The sequence below is a fragment of the Salvelinus alpinus genome, chromosome 14 (genome assembly GCF_045679555.1).
Source record: "Salvelinus alpinus chromosome 14, SLU_Salpinus.1, whole genome shotgun sequence".
Taxonomy (NCBI): Eukaryota; Metazoa; Chordata; class Actinopteri; order Salmoniformes; family Salmonidae; genus Salvelinus; species Salvelinus alpinus.
Genome location: NC_092099.1, coordinates 23,533,415 through 23,555,412, shown reverse-complemented (window position 1 = coordinate 23,555,412; position 21,998 = coordinate 23,533,415). Strand labels below are relative to the sequence as shown.

Below are 21,998 nucleotides of genomic sequence, written 5' to 3'. Positions count from 1 at the left end.
CCAAGTAGTGCACTACATGGGAAATAGGGTGTTATTTGAGATGATGAGATGTGTTAATAACTAGAGCCGTGTTGGTAAAGAAGACTGATCAGGGCAGAGGCATAGGAAGCAGCATGTGATCGATAGAGTTGATCATGTGATCAATCATATAGGTCTTCACAAGCATGGTGACAAGCACACAACATTATATCAGTGTGTGTGTGTGTGTGTGTGTGTGTGTGTGTGTGTGTGTGTGTGTGTGTGTGTGTGTGTGTGTGTGTGTTCACCTCTTTGACTCTCTGCACAGCATCGCTAGAGGGGTTTCTGATCTGGGTGGAGGACTTGGTGTTGATCTTGTCATAAAGCTGAAACAACACGACACACAACACTGAACAACAATGAATGGCTCATGGTGAATCATTTCAATGGCTGAATGATACATTTTGTTCCTTCTCTCTGTACTCAGAATGACCGGTTGTCTTTAGTGCCAGGCTCTCGTCAATGTGGACAATTGCTTGCTTTCATTTAAGCATTACAGAAGATTTACAATGTAGGGAACATGTATTATATAGTTTCTGATGCACAGAAGATTTACAATGTAGGGACATGTATTATATAGTTTCTGATGCAGACTGAAAGAGGAGCAACACTTTGGTTCTGTTTACAATGAACCAGCTGGCTATACAAGATCAACTGTTGAGGTTGTGTGTATGAATCAGTGTGGAAAACACAATGTACACACAGTGAGTAGTCTCCACTAACCAACCAAGACAAGCAGAGGAGTTGTGTGTAAGACACAAAGAAAAGTCTGGTTCATTGTTCACACTATTTCCCCATAGCTCCTGACCAGAGACACAAGGCAGACCAATAGTACTACCACAAGTAGCATAGTTCTCAGCCGCTGGTTTAGGCAACAATCAGAAACATGGTATGAAAACAGCTAACAGTGAAGCAGCTAACATTTAGTTAATGTGTATTTCTCATTTAGAAGTCGAAACTACAGCTGGGAACAGTCCCGTTTTTCTAGAAATGTACATTCTGTGGCTATCCTTCCGTGAACTTACTTGACTAAATATGTGTGTTATTTGTATGAACACTAACACAGTGATATTCAGACAGTATTATCATGCTAAGTCTGCTGTGTGTGTCATTCCTGAGTATGTGATGGGAAAAGGAGGAGAATATTCAGAATGTTTGAGATGTCTGTGGTGCCTGGGTCTGCAGTGGGAGATAGAGTCAACCATGTTTGGACAGATGCCTGTGTGATGTGTGTGGGGAGTGCATAGGGAGGCTGAGCACTAGACACCTGCTGTTCCTGGGAAAGTTCAGAGTCTCTCTCTGTCTGCTCCTACTGTGGAAGGCTGACATGAGAACCAGGGTAACACCGCATAAGTGTTTTTTTGGGGCCGCCTATGTCCAAACAGTACAGTGATGGAAAAACATTTTCAGTGTAAACTTAAACAACTAAAACCCAGATATAAAGTATGTAGAAAGGATAATGTATATATTTTTAAATAAGATCTTTGAGAACTAACAATAACCAAAACAAAAGCTAGACTCTAAAATGTTTTAAAAAATGATGCATTCGGGAGTATTTTTGTCATGACATGGGGCATAGCTGTGGGAAGTAGGGGTGCTGCAGCTCCCCCTGAAAAATCTGAAGTAATAAAAAAATTCAAATAATAACAATAAAATTATCAAAGTAGTGCACTGGGCCTTTACAACTCCTGTAGTAGCAGACTGATATAGCCATCTGCAGGGTCATGGAAACCACCCACCCACACACACCCACACAACCACACAACCACCAAGACACACACAGTACCTGCTTAATTCTGGGTAGTTGTATGATGTCTCGGTAGCTAACAGGAAATGCTATTTTCAGATCTGCTTGCAATGTTTAGATGTGATGATAAAAACGGTCTTATAAAACTGCGTCAAATATAGACTGTAGGACATACTGTATGAACTTTACACTCGGCGCTTACTCCAAACTACTAATGCGGCTACGTGCTACCATTATCAAAGATCTTACAGATTGCTTATTAAAACTTAAGACATTTTTAGAAACAAGTGTATATACACACACATCTTAAAATATTGTCATTTAACATATCACTCATTTTCCTAACTGTCAAATTGTTGTCGGAAGTTAGTCAACAATGTTCTCCCTAAAAGGAGAAATAAAGCCTTACTTCATCCCAAGTAAGGACCACTGACACACACACACTGAAACAACAAGACCGACTCACCAACCAGATCCCAAGCAGTACCCAAACACCCTAACCCAGAAGAGAATATGCACAACAAGCACTAAGCTAGCTTAGCATCCAGGCTATTGTTACAGTACATCCATTCCGTTTCCTGTGGATCTGTAGTTTCCCTGAGCCTCTCTGTGTGCGAGTGGAGAGGATGGTAACATCAGATGTACTCACAGATACCCTACTGCAGGCGTCTGGAGTCACACAGCAGTGAAAGGGGCTAAGGCCTGACAATAGCACCCATTGTTCACTCTCTTTTCAGTGCAGAAGTCTGGGTCTCTCTCGCTCTCCTTGTTTCTGTTGCTTTTCAGAGCTGGATTGTGGGGGTCTCTCTCTCTTTTCAGTGATGGAGTCTGGGTCTCCTCTTTCATTCAATTTTCAGTGCAGCAGTGTGGTCTCTCTTGCTCTCTCTAATGGGCAACTGCAGAAACAGGTTCCTAGAGAAACGCCTCCCCAGGGAGAGAGAGTTGGAGACAAGTCTTCCTCTCTTTCTCTTCTTGAGCCATTCAGCCCCTGGCAAATGGGGCAGGGTCCGTAAGCAACTGCCTCATCCTCCCCCTTCCTCCCTTTTCCACTAACCCTTTTCTAACACTCTATTTGGTAACTCCCTTTCCGAACCCCCTCCAAACCTCACATCCTCAACTTAAGATATTGTAGGCCTTATAAGTTCATGAAACGCATGAATGCGCGCGCACACACAACCAACCTAGATAACAGTTTGTGTTGACTGTCAAGTCAGTTGCCAGAAGCTGCATAAGCTGTAATACTTTGTGATGAAGGGTGTGATTCAAGTGTTACCAAGACCCCTTCAGGATTAAGATAAGAGTTTTTAGAGTCAACAGGCCTCAAGTAAGCCCTTTAATAAAACCCGGTTTCCCCCAGCCAGATAGCCTTCAGTAACACACACACACACACAGCTTCTCTCCTAATGTGGCATGAAATCATGAGTGCAGCATAGTTTCCTCTGCAGGGTGTGTGTGTGTTTTGGCAGTGAACTGCTGGTACCCTCTGGAGCAGAGAGGTTTGGTGTTTGGCTGGCTGCTATGAGTTCTGGGTGACAGACAAAACACAGAAAACACAAGAGAGAGGGACAGGGAAAGAGAGAGAGAGGGACAGGGAAAGAGAGAGAGAGGGACAGGGAAAGAGAGAGAGAGGGACAGGGAAAGAGAGAGAGAGGGACAGGGAAAGAGAGAGAGAGAAATGGAGAGAGACTAAACTATCCATCTTCCACTTCTCTTTCTGCAAGAACAACATGACAATATGGTTATAACTCCACATAACCCTCTGATAAACTATATCGAGTTTGCACAATCTTTCTCCCACTTATATTCACTTATTTTCATGTCAACGAGGGAAGGTGTCTACAAACGGGCTAGATAGCTAGCTAAAGGAAATTAGCCGTTAATGTAGTCAGCTAGGACCTACAGACAAAAATGGAGTTAAGAGTATTGGAATGGAGCAGTAGCCTAACTGTCAGAGGCAGACAGAGCCATGGCTGTTGAAGTTTGAGTGTCTGACCTACAGCTAAACTCCCCTCCGCCATAGACATGAGTCAGTCAGTCAGAGAGGAGGTTAAAGATGACTCAATGACAGCTGGTGCCGATCGTCATCTAATGACAGAAACACCACATCTGTCTGACTTACATTTTAGTGGCCCGACTAGCAGTATGTCTGCCTATGTATTGGTCTCATTCTGTGTGTGTGTGTGTGTGTGTGTCTACCCACATCTAGTAGTGTGTGTAGATGCTCATCTTGGAAGACACTGTGTAGGAAGTCCATATCTTTCTCACTGCAGTCGGTCAACGCATGGATCTCCTCAAGACTGTCCAGCACCTGAGACACAGCCCCTGTACACACACACACACAAACACACACACAACGCACGCAAACGCGCACGTCAAAACAGACAATCCATAATCAGTAAGGCAGTTATGTAGGCAACAGTACAATAAAAGAGAATACATTGAACAGGAAATGGAAAAAAGGGACAAATAATGCAAGACAAAACAACAAATGGACAATCACAAAGCACACGCAGGCAGGATCTAGGTGTGTAAGAGTTGATTGCTAGAGAACTAGGGACAACACAGACAGATACAGAACACACATACAGAGCAGTATATACCTAGAGGAGGGATACCTACTTTCTGCTGCAAGTAGTCCTATCAGGAAGGCAGCATTAACACAAACAATACAGAGTTTAAGTTTAGACAAACTGACTAAGTTATCATCCTCATATAGGGACTACATGGACACAGCAACAGTAAAGGATAACTATAATTGTGGCTGAAACATTCTCTGAAAACAGTGCAGCCCATCCAAAGATTTCAGAGGTGCTGAATTGACTTGTTAGTCCAACAAAAAGAACAGCAGTACTGTGTCAGGTTAGAGAAGGTTAGAGAAATTCTAAACTATGTGTGTATGTCTTCAGTAGAGTCCATGTTTTACAGATAATGTTTAATCAAGTGTTGGGCTGGAACAAAAGCCTACACGCCGCTCTCCAGGATGACGTTTCAGAAGCCGGTGTAAGAGTTAGAGCACTAGAGAAGATACTTTCTTTGTGAAAACAATACCTTGAAAAAGACATAAGACAAAGGGGGATACCTAGTCAGTTGTACAACTGAATGCATTCAACTGAAATGTGTCTTCCGCATTTAACCCAACCCCTCTGAATCAGAGAGGTGTGGGGGACTGCCTTAATCGACATCATCAGTGCCCGGGGAACAGGAACCCAGAGTTGTAAATAATTGTGTGTGCGTGCGTGCAAACGTATGTGTGTGTGTGTGTGTGTGTGTGTGTATGCATGTGTGTATGTTCCTCCTACCCGAGGATGTGGGGTCTTCAGAAAAGTCAGGCATTTCCTCTGGTGGATCTCCGTAGAAGGAGTTAAACTTGTGGCTGGAGACTGCTGCCAGTACGGCTCCCTGAGACAGACAGACAGTTAGACAAACTATCTTCCATGTCAGCACCAAATGTTTTAAAACATTAACACTCCTATTGTCATTCCAACTAGAAAAGGAGAGTATAATTTGGGGAGCTTACCTTGAGCTTTCTCCTGGCGTTGAACTTTCTCAGCTGTTCCACCGTCTCTAGCAGGTGGATCTTATAGGCATAACGGTCTCTCTCCTGATCAATACAATCACAATCTCACTTTACTAGCCTTTCGGTATCCCAAGAAGACAATGTGTGTGTGTGTGTGTGTTTGTGGGGACATGTTTAACTATTATTTTGGGGACCAGAAGTCCCCACAAGAATAGTAAACTAACAATAATTTGACCAACTGCGGACATTTTGTTAGTCCCCACGAGGTCAACATGCTATTTCTAGGGCGTTTAGGGTTAAGGTTAGAATTAGTGTTAGAATTAGAATGACTTTAAGGGTTAGGAGCTACGGTTAGTTTTAGGGTTAGGATCTAGGGTTAGGGGTAAGGTTAGGGTAAGAGTACAGGTTAGGGTTAGGATTTTGAATGGGACTGAATTGTGTGTCCCCACAAGGTTAGCTGTACAAGACTGTGTGTGTGTGTGTTTGTACACTGTAAAGGGGTTGCGGTGAATTTGACAGTAACTTACAGGCAGCTCATTGGCAAGTGACTGTATTCCATATTACAGTACCAAAGCAAGTACTGTGTAATGGCACAGTACAATACCTTAGAATTTACTGTAAAAACATCAATGCTCCCATAATACAACATACCAGTTAAATTTGTACAGCCCTTTCACAAATGGGTGCAACAGATACAGCCTCTTACAAGGCACACCTCAAAATATGTTAATGAGCCAGACACAACAATACTATACATCCAATTGTGGTCAAAACATTTTTGCCACTGTAAAATACGGTACTGTATTCTGTGGGATGGAATTACAGTACCATTCGAAATACAGCCAATATCCCCCCCACCCCCACACACAAAATGTTCACATAATGCACCATCATTTACAGTATGCTGTGATCCAGTGGAGTTTGAGGCAGACATTGTGTGTGTGTGTGTGTGTGTGTGTGTGTGTGTGTGTGTGTGTGTGTGTGTACCTTGAGCCAGGGGTGGTTGAGTGCCTCGTAGACAGTGATTCTCTCTGCAGGGTCCAGCATGAGCATCCGTCTCACCAGGTCTTTAGCGCTCTCTGAGATATGGCCCCATTGTCTGGGGTTTAACTGGAGAGACACACGCACACGGAGAGAGAGAAAAGCACACACACATTTTCAGGTGGGGTAAGGCTACTAATACCATAGGCACACACTGGAATTTATTATTGTACACATCATTGTGTGGTGCCGTTTTGTAAATCAACTACTACCTTGTATTTGCCTCTGCAGATGGCTTCAAACAGGCGTTCCTTTGTGCCGTAGAAGGGCAGGCAGCCAGAGAGCAGGATGAAGAGGATGACGCCACAGCCCCACACATCTACTGGCTTACCATAAGGCTCCCTCTTCACCACCTCTGGGGCCATGAAGTGGGGTGTTCCTACACGACCTGTAGGGAAGAGACAAAGGGTAGACACACATTCAGTCATACACACATGTGGACGAGTGGCCCTCCTCTGGGACTGTCACCTTGTCGTGGTGAGGGGGCTTATGTACCTCAACGACCCCTCAAGAGCTATGCCGGTGGGAGGTAACTCCCAGCAGGTCTAACCAAACCGGACAGGTCTAGGGCGAGGGATCAGACGAAGCACAGTCCGCCTATTGATCATGGAGCTTTACAAAGGAAAATGATCTACGACCACTGTAGATAACAGTGGGCACAGCTGCCCGGGAAGGGTTGCGAAGCTACTGGTAATTTACCACAGTTACCGGAATCTTTGGTTATTTTGGTAATTAACAGAAAATCTATGGCAATCTATTGTAATTTTTTGTATAATCTTATTTAATTACTTATTTTACATGTGAAAAGGCCAAAGAGGGTCAGAGATAATTACAGACACCTGTGAAAATCTGAAGTACCCGTCTTGTGATAGATAGCATAAAATCCTTGAAAATTATCAAAGATCTGGTAGTTTGAAAATTTCTAGTCACCCATTCAGTGGTTCAAAAACTATTTCCGAAAGCAAAACTATGGAAACACAACCTCACTAAAACCTTAGCCGAACAGACTACTCTAAAAGGGTGCCCATGAATCCCCTGGCCCAAACTCAACTGAAAGTCCAGGGGAAGAAGAGTCTTCTATAGCTCATGTCAAGAATGAGAATTGGATGCTGGAATGCCAGAACATTTTACCAGACAGGAAAGCTGTCACAAATAGCTAGAGAGATGAGAAGATACAACCTGAGCATTGTTGAAGTCTGAAAGCAGATGGAACACCTTTGGGGAAATATCACAGGTGAAACCATCCTCTTCCTCTGTGCTATGCTCCAACCAACTCAGCTGACTTCGAAGAGAAAAAGTTGCCTTCTATCAACAGCTACAAGCAGTTATTCAAAAAGTACCCAAGAGAGACTGTGATCTAAATTGTACTGGTAGACATGAATGCCAAGATTGGAAAATAAAATGACAACTGGAGAAGCACAATTTTATTTCCCCTTTATTTAACCAGGTAGGCCAGTTGAGAACAAGTTCTCATTTACAACTGCGACCTGGCCAAGATAAAGCAAAGCAGTGCAACTAACAACAACAACACAGAGTTACACACGGGATGGATTGGAGATGCTTAATATGAGTCTGGAAGGAGAGTTTACAGTCTAGCCAGACACCTAGGTATTCTAAGTCAGAACCGTCCACAGTAGTGATGCTAGTCGGGCAGACGGATGCGGGCAGCGATTGGTTGAAGAGCATGCATTTAGTTTTACTAGCGTTTAAGGGCAATTGGAGGCCACGGAAGGAGTGTTGTATGGCATTGAAGCTTGTTTGGAGGTTTGTTAACACAGTGTCCAAAGGGCCAGATGTATACAGAATGGTGTCGTCTGCGTAGAGGTGGTTTAAGGAATCACCCGCAGCAAGAGCGACATCATTGATATATACAGAGAAAAGAGTTGGCCCGAGAATTGAACCCTGCGGTACCCCCATAGAAACTGTCAGAGGTCCGGACAACAGGCCCTCCGATTTGACACACTGAACTCTATCTGAGAAGTAGTTGGTGAACCAGGCGAGGCAGTCATTTCAGAAACCAAGGCTGTTTATTCTGCCAATAAGAATTCGGTGATTGACAGAGTTGAAAGCCTTGGCCAGGTCGATGAAGACGGCTGCACAGTATTGTCTTTTATCGATGGCGGTTATGATATCGTTTAGTACCTTGAGCGTGGCAGAGGTGCATCGGTGACCAGCTCGGGAACCGGATTGCACAGTGGAGAAGGTACGGTGGGATTCGAAGGCTTTAGAAAGGTTTTCTAAAGAGGGGGATGATCGCGGCAGCTTTCCAATCTTTAGGAATCTCGGACGATACGAAAGAGAGGTTGAACAGACTAGTAATAGGGGTTGCAACAATGGCGGCGGATAATTTTAGAAAGAGAGGGTCCAGATTGTCTAGCCCAGCTGATTTGTATGGGTCCAGGTTTTGCAGCTCTTTCAGAACATCTGCCATCTGGATTTGGGTGAAGGAGAAGCTGGGGAGGCTTGGGCAAGTAGCTGCGGGGGAGCTGTTGGGGTAGCCAGGAGGAAAGCATGGCCAGCCGTAGAGAAATGCTTGTTGAAATTCTCGATTATCGTGGATTTATCGGTGGTGACAGTGTTTCCTAACCTCAGTGCTGTGGGCAGCTGGGAGGAGGTGCCCCAAACAGTGTCCCAAAACTTTTTGGAGTCAGTGCTAGTGGGAAAAGACAAGTGACAGATGACACCTGGAAAGAAATAGAGGCAAGGAGGGAGACCAAACTCAAACTCAACTGGGAAATGGATGACACCAAGAGAGGAAGTCTGCAGCAGGAATATCGACATAGAAACAAGGTGGTCAGAAAGAGGGAAGAGAAAGCACACAAGGAACCGCTTGCTAGCGAGGTGGAGGCAGCAGCCAAAGCAACAAAATTCCAAGGAGCTGTACAAGATCACCGGACAGCTGGCTGGGAAGAACAGGAGCCGAAGCCATCCCATTAAAGATGAACGGGAAACCCTCTTACCAAAAAATCCCAAGAAATAGAGTGCTGGAGATAACACTTTGAGGAAATCCCAAACAAGCCTCCACCTGACTTAACCACAGTCATTGTGGCAGCAACAGCCCTGCAAACAACAATTATTTGCTAGGATGTCCCCGGAACATCACAAAATGATCACCTAAACTGGTCAGGAAGTTATCAAAACACTTAGTTTAGAAAATCTAAATTCAGCAATTGCATTCTTCTCATATTACTCTGTAGGCTACTGACCTATTCAAAACTTCTTCTGGCATCTCACCATACATCTGTCAGTAGTTATTGAACTCAACCGGCAGGAGGTTTGTTTGCTGTGATTGAGTGGGGGGAAACAGCTGCGGGCAAGGTTCTGACAGATGGGTGTGTCTTGGTGGTGGCAAGGATTTCTTGCTGGACGAACCCACTTCTTGAGGAGAAAGCCCAAAAAACGAGGCCAAATCAGCAGTTCCCCTTTAAGTCAAGTAAGTCACAAGTGTGGACACATGAATGTGCACAAACATGCTCACACACAGAATATCACTTCTTGTTTTTTCTGAACAGAATGTCATGTCTACTGAATATGAAAGAAGAAGTGGTCTTTCTTCTGGCTTCAAAAGCCACAAACTACCAAAGAAACTGGAACATTGTTGATATTCATATTCTACTGCAACTCTTTACTACGCTTCTGAGTGTGTGTTTTCAAGTTTGAAGATATATGTCACATGCACACCTGAAGATGGCGTGGAAGAACATGGCTGACGTTTTACATTCTCCCAACCAATTGTGCAATTTTGTAAACAGTTTTTGCGTTTTGTGTAACTTAATTTTAACTTATTGTGTGCATAATATTGCTGCTACCGTCTCTTATGACCGAAAATAACTTCTAGACATCAGAAATGCGATTACTCACCGCGGACTGGAAGAAACTTTTTCCTTTAATGAGTCCGATGAGAAGGATATCCTGCTTCCACTGGAACAGGCCCAGATCTACACCTTTTGCGTGAATAAAAGACGCCGGAAAAGGGGACGCGGAGCAGCGACTCCTGAGAATCCGTAGGCGAGCGAGTAAACTCCCAATGCCTTCCATTCTTCTTGCTAACGTGCAATCATTAGAAAATAAAATTGATGACCTACTATTAAGATTATCCTACCAACAGGACATTAAAAACTGTAACATCTTATGTTTTCCCGAGACGTGGCTGAACAAAGAAACGGACAATATACAGTCATGGCCAAAAGTTTTGAGAATGACACAAATATTAATTTTCACAAAGTTTGCTGCTTCAGTGTCTTTAGATATTTTTGTCAGATGTTACTATGGAATACTTAAGTATAATTACAAGCATTTTATAAGTGTCAAAGGCTTTTATTGACAAGTACATGAAGTTGATGCAAAGAGTCAATATTTGTAGTGTTGACCCTTCTTTTTCAAGACCTCTGCAATCCGCCCTGGCATGCTGTCAATTAACTTCTGGGCCACATCCTGACTGATGGCAGCACATTCCTGCATAATCGATGCTTGGAGTTTGTCAGAATTTGTGGGTTTTTGTTTGTCCACCCGCCTCTTGAGAATTGACCATAAGTTCTCAATGGGATTAAGGTCTGGGGAGTTTCCTGGCCATGGACCCAAAATATCGATGTATTGTTCCCCGAGCCACTTAGTTATCACTTTCGCCTTATGGCAAGGTGCTCCATCATGCTGGAAAAGGCATTGTTCGTCACCAAACTGTTCCTGGATGGTTGGGAGAAGTTGCTCTCGGAGGATGTGTTGGTACCATTCTTTATTCATGGCTGTTCTCTTAGGCAAAATTGTGAGTGAGCCCACTCCCTTGGCTGAGAAGCAACCCCACACATGAATGGTCTCAGGATGCTTTACTGTTGGCATGACACAGGACTGATGGTAGCGCTCACCTTGTCTTCTCCGGACAAGCCTTTTTCCGGATGCCCCAAACAATTGGAAAGGGGATTCATCAGAGAAAATTACTTTACCGCAGTCCTCAGCAGTCCAATCCCTGTACCTTTTGCAGAATATCAGTCTGTTCCTGATGTTTTTCCTGGAGAGAAGTGGCTTCTTTGCTGCCCTTCACACCAGGCCATCCTCCAAAAGTCTTCGCCTCACTATGCGTGCAGATGCACTCACACCTGCCTGCTGCCATTCCTCAGCAAGCTCTGTACTGGTGGTGCCCCGATCCCGCAGCTGAATCAACTTTAGGAGACGGTCCTGGCACTTGCTGGACTTTCTTGGGCGCCCTGAAGCCTTCTTCACAATAATTGAACCGCTCTCCTTGAAGTTCTTGATGATCCGATAAATGGTTGATTTAGGTGCAATCTTACTGGCAGCAATATCCTTGCCTGTGAAGCCTTTTTTTGTGCAAAGCAATGATGACGGCACGTGTTCCCTTGCAGGTAACCATGGTTGACAGAGGAAGAACAATGATTCCAAGCACCACCCTCCTTTTGAAGCTTCCAGTCTGTTATTCGAACACAATCAGCATGACAGAGTGATCTCCAGCCTTGTCTCTCGTAACGAGAGAACCACTGACATGATGTCAGCTGGTCCTTTTGTGGCAGGGCTGAAATGCAGTGGAAATGTTTTTTGAGAATTCAGTTCATTTGCATGGCAAAGAGGGACTTCGCAATTAATTGCAATTCATCTGATCACTCTTCATAACATTCTGGAGTATATGCAAATTGCCATCATACAAACTGAGGCAGCAGACTTTGTGAAAATTAATATTTGTGTCATTCTCAAAACTTTTGGCCATGACTGTAGAGCTGGTGGGATTTTCCATGCACCGGCAGAACAGAGACGCTACCTCTGTTAAGACGAGGGGTGAGTGTGTGCGTCTTTTGTCAATAACAGCTGGTGCGTGATGTCTAATATCAAAGAAGTCTCAAGGTATTACTCGCCTGAGGTAGAGTACCTTATGATAAGCTGTCAACCACACTATCTACCAAGAGAGTTCTCATCTGTATTATTCGTAGCCGTCTATTTACCACCACAAAGTGAAGCTGGCACTAAGACCGCTCTCAACCAACTCTATAAGGCCATAAGCAAAGAAGAATATGCTTACCCAGAAGTGGCGTTCCAGTGGCCGGGAACTTTAATGCAAGCAAACTTAAATCAGTTTTACCAAATTTTACCAGCATGTCACATGTGCAAGCAGGGGGAAAAAATCCTAGACCACCTTTACTCCACACACTGAGATGCATACAAAGCTCTCTCCCTCCCTCCATTTGGAAAATTTGACCACAATTCTATCCTCCTGATTCCTGCTTACAAGCAAAAACTAAAGCAGGAAGTACCAGTGACTCGCTCAATACGGAAGTGGTCAGATGACGCGGATGCTACACTACAGGACTGTTTTGCTAGCACAGACTGGAATATGTTCAGGGATTCATCCAATGGCATTGAGGAACACACCACCTCAGTCATCGGCTTCATCAATAAGTGCATCGATGACGTTGTCCCCACAGTGACTGTACATACATATCCCAACCAGAAACCATGGATTACAGGCAACATCCTCATCGAGCTAAAGGCTAGAGCTGCCGCTTTCAAGGAGCTGGGGACTAATCCGGACGCTTATAAGAAATCCCGCTATGCCCTCAGATGAACCATCAAACAAGCAAAGCGTCAATACAGGATTGAGATTGAATCGTACTACACCGGCTCTGACGTTCGTCGGATGTGGCAGGGTTTGAAAACTATTATGGACTACAAAGGGAAACCCAGCCGCGAGCTGGCCAGTGACGCGAGCCTACCAGACAAGCTAAATGCCTTTTATGCTCGCTTCGAGGCAAGAAACACTGAAGCATGCACGAGAGCACCAGCTGTTCTGGATGACTATGTGATAATGCTCTCGGTAGCCGATATGAACAAAACCTTTAAACAGGTCAACATTCACAAAGCCGCTGGGCCAGATGGATTACCAGGACATGTACTCAAAGCATGCGCGGACCAATGTCAGCGGGTCTTCACTGACATTTTCAACCTCTCCCTGACCGAGTCTGTAATACCTACATGTTTCAAGCAGACCACCATAGTCCCTGTGCCCAAGAAAGTGAAGGTAACCTGCCTAAATGATTACCGCCCCGTGGCACTCACGTCGGTAGCCATGAAGTGCTTTGAAAGGCTGGTCATGGCTCACATCAACAGCATCCTCCCGGACACCATAGACCCACTCCAATTTGCATACCGCCCCAACAGATCCACAGATGACGCAATCTCAATCGCACTCCACACAGCCCTTTCTCACCTGGACAAAATGTACACCTATGTGAGAATGCTGTTCATCGACTACAGCTCAGCATTCAACACCATAGTGCCCCGGAATCTCATCACTAAGCTAAGGACTCTGGGACTAAACACCGCCCTCTGCAACTGGATCTTGGACTTCCTGACGGGCCGCACCCAGGTGGTAAGAGTAGGCAACAACACGTCTGCCACACTGATCCTTAACACTGCGGCTCGTCATGGATGTGAACTTAGTACCCCCCTGTATTCCCTGTTCACCCACGACTGCGTGGCCAAACACAATGCCAACACCATCATTAAGTTTGCTGACGACACAACAGTGGTAGGCCTGATCACCGACAAGACGGCCTATAGGAAGGAGGTCAGAGAACTGGCAGTGTGGTGCCAGGACAACAACCTCTCCCTCAATGTGAGCAAGACAAAGGAGCTGATCGTGGACTACAGGAAAATGCGGGCCGAACAGGCCCCCATTAACATCGACGGGGCTGTAGTGGAGCAGGTCGAGAGTTTCAAGTTCCTTGGTGTCCACATCACCAACAACCTATCATGGACCAAACATACCAAGACAGTTGTTAAGAGGGCACGACAAAACCTTTTCCCCCTCAGGAGACTGAACATTTTTTGCATGGGTCCTGAGATCCTCAAAAGGTTCTACAGCTGCACCATCGAGAGCATCCTGACCGGTTGCATTACCGCCTGGTATGGCAACTGCTCTGCATCTGACCATAAGGCGCTACACAGGGTAATGCAAACGCCCCAGTACATCACTGGGGCCAAGCTTCCTGCCATCCAGGACCTATATAATAGGCGGTGTCAGAGGAAAGGCCTTAAAATTGTCAGAGACTCCAGTCACTGAAGTTATAGACTGTTTTCTCTGCTACTGCACGGCAAGCAGTACTGGAGCGCCTAGTCTAGGATCAAAAGGCTCCTCAACAGCTTCTACCCCCAAGCCATTAAACTGCTGAACAATTCATAAAAATCGCCACCGGACAATTTACATTGACCCCCCCGTACACTGCTACCTCTCGCTGTGTGTTTGTTACCTATGCAGTCACTTCGCCCCCACCTACAAGATCACCTCAAATAGCCTGTACCCCTGCACACTGACTCGGTATCGGTGCCCCCTGTATATAGCCTCGTTATTCTTATTCTTAATGTGTTACTTTTTATTATTACGTTTTATTTGAGCCTACTTGGTAAATATTTTCTTCTTGAACTGAACTGTTGGTTAAGGGCTTGTAAGTAAGCATTTCACGGTAAAGTTTACACTTGTTGTATTCGGCGCATGTGGCAAATAAAGTTTGATTTGAAGTACAGTGAAATGCTTTATTTGCAACCCCCCCCCCCAACAAAGGAGATAAGAAAGGAAGAAAACAAAGACAGTGTAAGTTATATACAGGGTGAGTACCAGTACCAAATGTACAGTGTGCAAGGACACTGGAGTAGTCGAGGTAGATACAGTAGATACTAATACATACATGTAAACAGAAATAATAGTGACCAGGAGCAGGAAAAATAGATAGGAACAATTGTAATGGCAATCAATAATCAATTAACAGCAGCGTAATGGTAGTAATACATCTAATCAATAATAATTTTAGCAGCAGTGTAGGTGTGAGGGGTTGTGTGCGTGTGGTGGAAGCAGTGGTGGAAAAAGTACTCAATTGTAATACTTGAGTAAAAGTAAAGATACCTTAAAAGAAAATGACACAAGTAAAAGTGAAAGTCACCCAGTAAAATGCTACTTGAGTAAAAGTCTAAAACTATTTGATTTTAAATCTACTTAAGTATCAAAAGCAAATGTAATCACTAAAATCTACTTAAGTATCTAAAGTAAAAGTATAAATAATTTCAAATTCCTTCAAATTACAGACGGTAGGCAATTAAGGTCACAGTTATGAAAACCTAGGGACACTAAAGAAGCCTTTCTACTGACTCTGAAAAACACCAAAAGAAAGATGCCCAGGGTCCCTGCTCATCTGCGTGAACGTGCCTTAGGCATGCTGCAAGGAGTCATGGGCAATAAATTGTGGCCAGGGCAATAAATTGCAATGTCCGTACTGTGAGACGCCTAAGACATCGCTATCGGGAGACAGGACGGACAGCTGATCGTCCTCGCAGTGGAAGACCACGTGTAACAACACCTGCTCAGGATCGGTACATCCGAACATCACACCTGCGGGACAGGTACAGGATGGCAACAACAACTGCCCGAGTATAACCAGGAACGCACAATCCCTCCATCAGTGCTCAGACTGTAGACAATAGGCTGAGACAGGATGGACTGAGGGCTTGTAGGCCTGTTGTAAAGTAGGTCCTCACCAGACATCACCGCCAACAACGTCGCCTGTGGGCACAAACCCACCGTCACTGGACCAGACAGGACCGGCAAAAAGTGCTCTTCACCGACGAGTCGCGGTTTTGTCTCACCAGGGGTGATGGTCGGATTCGCGTTTATCGTCAAAGGAATCAGCGTTGCACCGAGGTCTGTACTCTGGAGCGGGATCGATTTGGAGGTGGAGGGTCCTTCATGGTCTGGGGCGGTGTGGCACAGCATCATCGGATTGAGCTTGCTGTCATTGCAGGCAATCTCAACGCTGTGCGTTACAGGGAAGTTATCCTCCTCCCTCACGTGGTACCCTTCCTGCTGGCTCATCCTGACATGACCCTCCAGCATGACAATGCCACCAGCCATACTGCTCGTTTTGTGCGTGATTTCCTGCAAGACAGGAATGTCAGTGTTCTGCCATGGCCAGCAAAGAGCCCGGATCTCAATCCCATTGAGCGCGTCTGGGACCTGTTGGATCGGAGAGTGAGGGCTAGGGCCATTCCCCCCAGAAATGTCCGGGAACTTGCAGGTTCCTTTGTGGAAGAGTAGGGTAACATCTCAGCAAGAACTGGCACATCTGGTGAAGTCCATGAGGAAGAGATGCACTGCAGTACTTAATGCAGCTGGTGGCCACATCAGATACTGACTGTTACTTTTGATTTTGACCCCCCTTTGTTCAGGGACACATTATTCCATTTCTGTTAGTCACATGTCTGTGGAACTTGTTCAGTTTATGTCTCAGTTGTTGAATCTTATGTTCATACAAATATTTACACATGTTAAGTTTGCTGAAAATAAATGCAGTTGACAGTGAGAGAACGTTTATTTTTTTGCTGAGTTTACATTGTGGCATTTCTCTTCCATTTCAAAGATGATAAAAAAAGCATGTTTTTTTCTTTGTATTATCTTTTACCAGATCTAATGTGTTATATTCTCCTACATTCATTTCACATTTGTGTTTAGTGAGTCTGCCAGATCAGAGGCAGTAGGGATGACCAGTGATGTTCTCTTGACAAGTGCGTGAATTGTACCATTTTGTGTGTGAATTGTACCATTTTCCTGTCCTGCTAAGCGTTCAGAATATAACGAGTACTTTTGGGAGAATGTATGGAGTAAAAAGTACATTATTTTCTTTAGGAATGTAGTGAAGTAAAAGTTTAAAAAGTAAAGTACAGATACCCCCAAAAAACTACTTAAGTAGTTCTTCAAAGTATTTTTACTTAAGTACTTTACACCACTGGGTGTAAGCATGTGGTAATTAGTAATGCGTCTGTGAGTGAGGGTGTGTGTATGTGAGTAGGTGTGTGTGAGTAAGAGTGGCGGTGAGTGGGTAGAGGCCTGTGGATGGGCATAGAGTCAGTGTGGAAAGTCTGTGGGAGAGGGAGAGCAGTAGTTATTAGCCATTTAACAGCCTTATAGCCAGGGGATAGAAGTTGTTTAGGAGTCTGTTGGACTGAGCCTTGATGCACCGGTACTGCCTGCTGGATGGGAACATGGTGAACAGTCTTGGGTGGCTGGAGTCTTTGGCAATTTTTTTGTGTGTGCTAACATGATTCACCAGACACAGTCAGGTCTAATTCCTATTTTAAGGTCAGGCCATGTACATAGGTGTGTAGTTTCAACGCCCTGTTAAAACACACGTGTCAGCATTGTTGGTTATGGGCTTGTAAGTAAGCATTTCACTGTAAGGTCTACATGTATTTGGCTCATGTGACAAATACAATTTGATTTGTTAGTAAGAGGAAATTTGATTATTGGGTCAAACCAATGTGTGACGAAAGCTGATAGCTGATGTGTCAAAAACATGAGTAATGCATTACAATGCATCAGGGATGAAGATAAATATCTATTCCTCCCTGATTCAGGGTGAATGGATAGCACTGGGGAGCATAGTTTGTTGGTTTATCTTGTCTGCTGTGAAAACACTCATTCAAATGAAATGTTAACCTAACAATTCATCCATACATCTGGTACCCTACATGTGGCATTACCCTTGGAGCGACTGCACACACTGTGTTTCTCGGTTGCTCATTAAGAACAACTTGATTTAAGTCTTGGTGTGGTTCAATGTGGCAGTTACTGATATTTGTCCCCCATGAGGCACCATAGGAACAAAGCCAGTATTACTTCTTCAAAATATTCTGAATGAATCTAATTTAAGAAATCTGTAAATCATTTTAACGTTTTCGCCGAGGAGGTTTTAGCCATGCGATTTTACATCTAGCTAAGGTGTTTGGTGCAGTATTTCTCAAATAAAAAATGTGAGACCTGTTGTCTTATGTAAACAAAGTCTGATCCTCTGCGCTGATGGGCAGGTTTGTCTCACTGTCTGTGTGTTCTGCGGTAGGATTGGATAGAGCGCAACAACTGCAGCTGTGTATCCTATGTTTGTGGGTAAGAGAGCATTGTCGAAATCAAAACCAAACCTTCAAGTCATGACAAACTCACTTACAAAAGACAGTTTGGGGGGAAAAACTGACTTTATGAACAAAATTAACCTGTTTACACTGTAGTAAATTTTGACACTAGAATAAATGTTTCTGACTAATAACGATGCCACATAGAAAACAGCCTATCAGATCAGTTGTTTATTGCCTTCAGTTGCGCTTTAAGGGGATAGTTGACCCCAGAAATCTAAGTCTGTCCAATTAAATGGTGCCAATCTTTCCCAATTATTTGATTGTATTATTAATTAACTATTTGAATGTATGAATAGCAGAAACAAGCTGATTGCAGGTACTAGTTACAAGTACCGACTACAGTACGTTGATAAAAGTTGTATCCTTCCTGTGTGAGAGAGCAAAGTGAGAAGAGAGCGGCTACGCTCCAATAGCCACACTAGCATACCACATGGAATGAAGCAGAATGTACTGGCCATGCATTCTAAATGGTATACTAGTGTAGATATTGTAACATAAACTCGATATAGCCTCTTTTCCAATATCCATAGTAGGATACCATTTAGAATGCATGGCCAGTACATTCTGCTTCATTCCATGTGGTATTCTAGTGTGGATATTGGACGGAGCCTGACAGCCAGTCCCAATTCAGATCTGCAAACATCTGAGTGATGCATAGGGACATTCCCAGCATGCAATGTGTTGTGTACCTCCAGCCACCAGTCCTGACTCTCCCAGTTGGATGGCCACGCCGAACCCTCCCAGCTTCACTGGAGCGCTGTTCTCTTTAGACGCCAGGAGGACACAGTGGGGCTGGATGACAAAGGGAAAGAAAGAAAGAGTGGGGAAGGGAGAGAGAGAACAATATATTACATTATTGATTAAATAGCTAGTATAATATTTAAACTGCATCCAATGGCTTATCATAGTGATCTACGCTTTATTATGGGCAATAGGTTCAGTAAACATGAATGCATTCTGTATCAGAAAGTAAGCTGGCCCCCGCTTAAGTCTCGTAGATCATGCACTGCTCTCTTTTTGTTTATAAAGCCCAATTGTGCAAACCTCCGCCATATTTTACTTTACTTTAAATGACAGACATACGAGCCACCAGACCTGATCACAGGGATGGCTAACTCTAGAGGTCCCGTTGACCACTACAGAATTAGGGAAATCAGATTCTTTGGGGCGCTCCGTATATGGAATGATCTGCAGATGCTCTGGCGCCTCTAGGGCAGTTCAAGTTGTCAATGAAGGACCTCATCGTTGAAGAATGTGTTTGTTCTTAAATTGCTTGTAGTATGGTATGTTTGTATTGTGCTGTATGTTCACATGTTGTACATTTTATAAATTGTGTTCATGAAGGGTTCCCTTGAAAAAGAGGCCTTGGTCAAATAAAATAAGTAATTGTGCACACAATCCAGAAAATTGCCTTTGACTTCACAATGACGCTTAAAGACACACATAGCGACCTCAGAAGGATGTTATATTTTAAACCATTAAAGGAGACACCCACCAATAAAATATAATCTAAATACAAGACACACCCTCACACCCACCCTAAAACCAAGAAGTACCCCACTACAGTGGAAAGTCAGACATAATATTGTACATCGGGAAGCAAAGAAAAAAGTGTGAGCAAATGAGAAGCTGTCTAGGTATAGGATCTAGGTACTTGCTAAGAATTCCGTCAGCTCTTGTCAAGCTGTAAGCAGAATCTGCAAGTGTATCTGTAGGGTTAACATTTTACTTCCAATAAAATAGTCTCTTTCAATATAAGCATATTAAAACAACAACATAATCATAAACACTGCAAAACACCCTGGTAAATCCATTATCCTTCCACCCTGTGTCTGACACACCACAGGAGTCAGTAGTCTGTGTGTGTGTGTGTGTGTGTGTGTGTGTGTGTGTGTGTGTGTGTGTGTGTGTGTGTGTGTGTGTGTGTGTCTACCTAACTAAATCCTTTGAGTATGTACACTACATGACCAGAAGTATGTGGACAACTGCTGTTCGAACATCTCTTTCCAAAATAATGGGCATTAATATAGAGTTGGTCCCCCCTTTGCTGCTATAACAGCCTCCACTCTTCTGGGAAGGCTTTCCACTAGATGTTGGAACATTGCTGCGGGGACTTGCTTCCATTCAGCCACGAGCATTAGTGAGGTCGGGCACTGATGTTGGGCGATTAGGCCTGGCTCGCAGTCGGCGTTCCAATTCATCCCAAAGGTGTTCAATGGGGTTGAGCTCAGGGCTCTGTGCAGGCCAGTCAAGTTCTTCCACACCGATCTCGAAAATGTCTGTATCGGCCTTGCTTTGTGCACTTGGGCATTGTCATGCAGAAACAGGAAAGGGCCTTCCCCAAACTGTTGCCAGAAAGTTGGAAGCACTGAATCGTCTAGAATGTCATTGTATGCTGTAGCGTTAAGATTTCCCTTCACTGGAACTAAGGCCCAGGCCAGGCCAGGCCCCAACCATTATTCCACCTCCACCAAACTTTACAGTTCGCATTATGCATTGGGGCAGGTAGCGTTCTCCTGGCATCCACCAAACCCAGATTTGTCCATCGGACTGCCAGATGGTGCAGCGTGATTCATCACTCCAGAGAGCGCGTTTCCACTGCTCAAATTGCGGCGAGCTTTACACCACTCCAGCCGATACTTGGCATTGCGCATGGTGATCTTAGGCTTGTGTGAGGCTGCTCGGCCATGGAAACCCATTTAATGCCGCAGTTCTTCTTGCTTCCAGAGGCAGTTTGGAACTCAGTGAGTGTTGCAACCAAGGACAGACGATTTTTACGCGCTACGTTCTTCAGCGCTCAGTGGTCCCTTTCTGTGAGTTTGTGTGGCCTACCACTTCGCGGCTGAGCCGTTGTTGCTCCTAGACGTTTCCACTTCACAATAACAGAATTTACGGTTGACCGGGACAGCTCTAGCAGGGCAGGAATTTGACAAACTGACTTGTTGGAAAGGTGGCATCCTATAACTGTGCCATTGTAACTGACTTGTTGGAAAGGTGGCATCCTATAACTGTGCCACTGAGCTCTTCGGTAAGGCCATTCTACTGCCACTGTTTGTCTATGGAGATTGCATGGCCGTGTGATCGATTTTCTACACCTGTCAGCAACATGGGGGGAATAACAGATTTTTCTCTACTTCTCAAATTAGGGGTGTCCACATACTTTTGTATATATAGTGTATGTGTGTGTGTGTCAAAATTACTATGGTCTGGGTAGGGCTACAGCCATGAAAACATCATTACAGAAACCTACACATCAAAGACAGTTTGAAGACTTGCTCCAATGAATCGCTGACACATACATGTGTAAATCTGTTAACAAGAGTTGTACATGACGCCACCACCACAACAGACTTGTATTTTTCTCTTTAAAAGACAAGTTCCTGTCTCATTCTGAACACATTCTGAAGTTACTTTTGTCTCCATCTATTACTAGTTTTCAGTTTTTCCCAAAATGCTGGGTTGGGCCAAGGGTTAGGCCGAAGATAGTTCTCCTGAGTGGTAAATTAAAACTGGGTTGAAGCTTGAACCATAGTGGCTACAGAATTTTTTTTTTGACAACCTAATAAAAATGAGAAAGCCTGTACGTGGGTCAACCGCTGTCCTATATAAGTAACATGTATACTTCAGGTATGCTACATAAACAGTGTATACATTTTATAAATTGTGTTCATGCAGGGTTCCCTGTATACATAGGCGGTCTATGCTCTGTGGTCCTAG

General features: G+C 44.2%; 1 protein-coding gene across 17 annotated transcripts in view; it reads right to left on the bottom strand.

Annotated features, from left to right (window-relative positions):
• The window catches only part of caska (calcium/calmodulin-dependent serine protein kinase a), a 228,309-nt gene that overhangs the window by 40,054 nt on the left and 166,257 nt on the right, over window positions 1–21,998 (bottom strand). For 6 of the 17 annotated variants that reach the window (XM_071340850.1, XM_071340848.1, XM_071340853.1 and 3 more), the window contains exons 6-13: window positions 18,971–19,073; window positions 6,533–6,711; window positions 6,270–6,392; window positions 5,283–5,366; window positions 5,065–5,164; window positions 4,385–4,402; window positions 3,966–4,087; window positions 267–344 (exon numbers count right to left, since the gene is read on the bottom strand). In XM_071340850.1, coding sequence (XP_071196951.1) covers window positions 267–344; window positions 3,966–4,087; window positions 4,385–4,402; window positions 5,065–5,164; window positions 5,283–5,366; window positions 6,270–6,392; window positions 6,533–6,711; window positions 18,971–19,073 — 807 coding nt within the window. The remainder of the gene's footprint in view (window positions 1–266; window positions 345–3,965; window positions 4,088–4,384; window positions 4,403–5,064; window positions 5,165–5,282; window positions 5,367–6,269; window positions 6,393–6,532; window positions 6,712–18,970; window positions 19,074–21,998) is intronic. The other 11 variants (XM_071340860.1, XM_071340849.1, XM_071340854.1 and 8 more) reach the window with 3 other exon arrangements.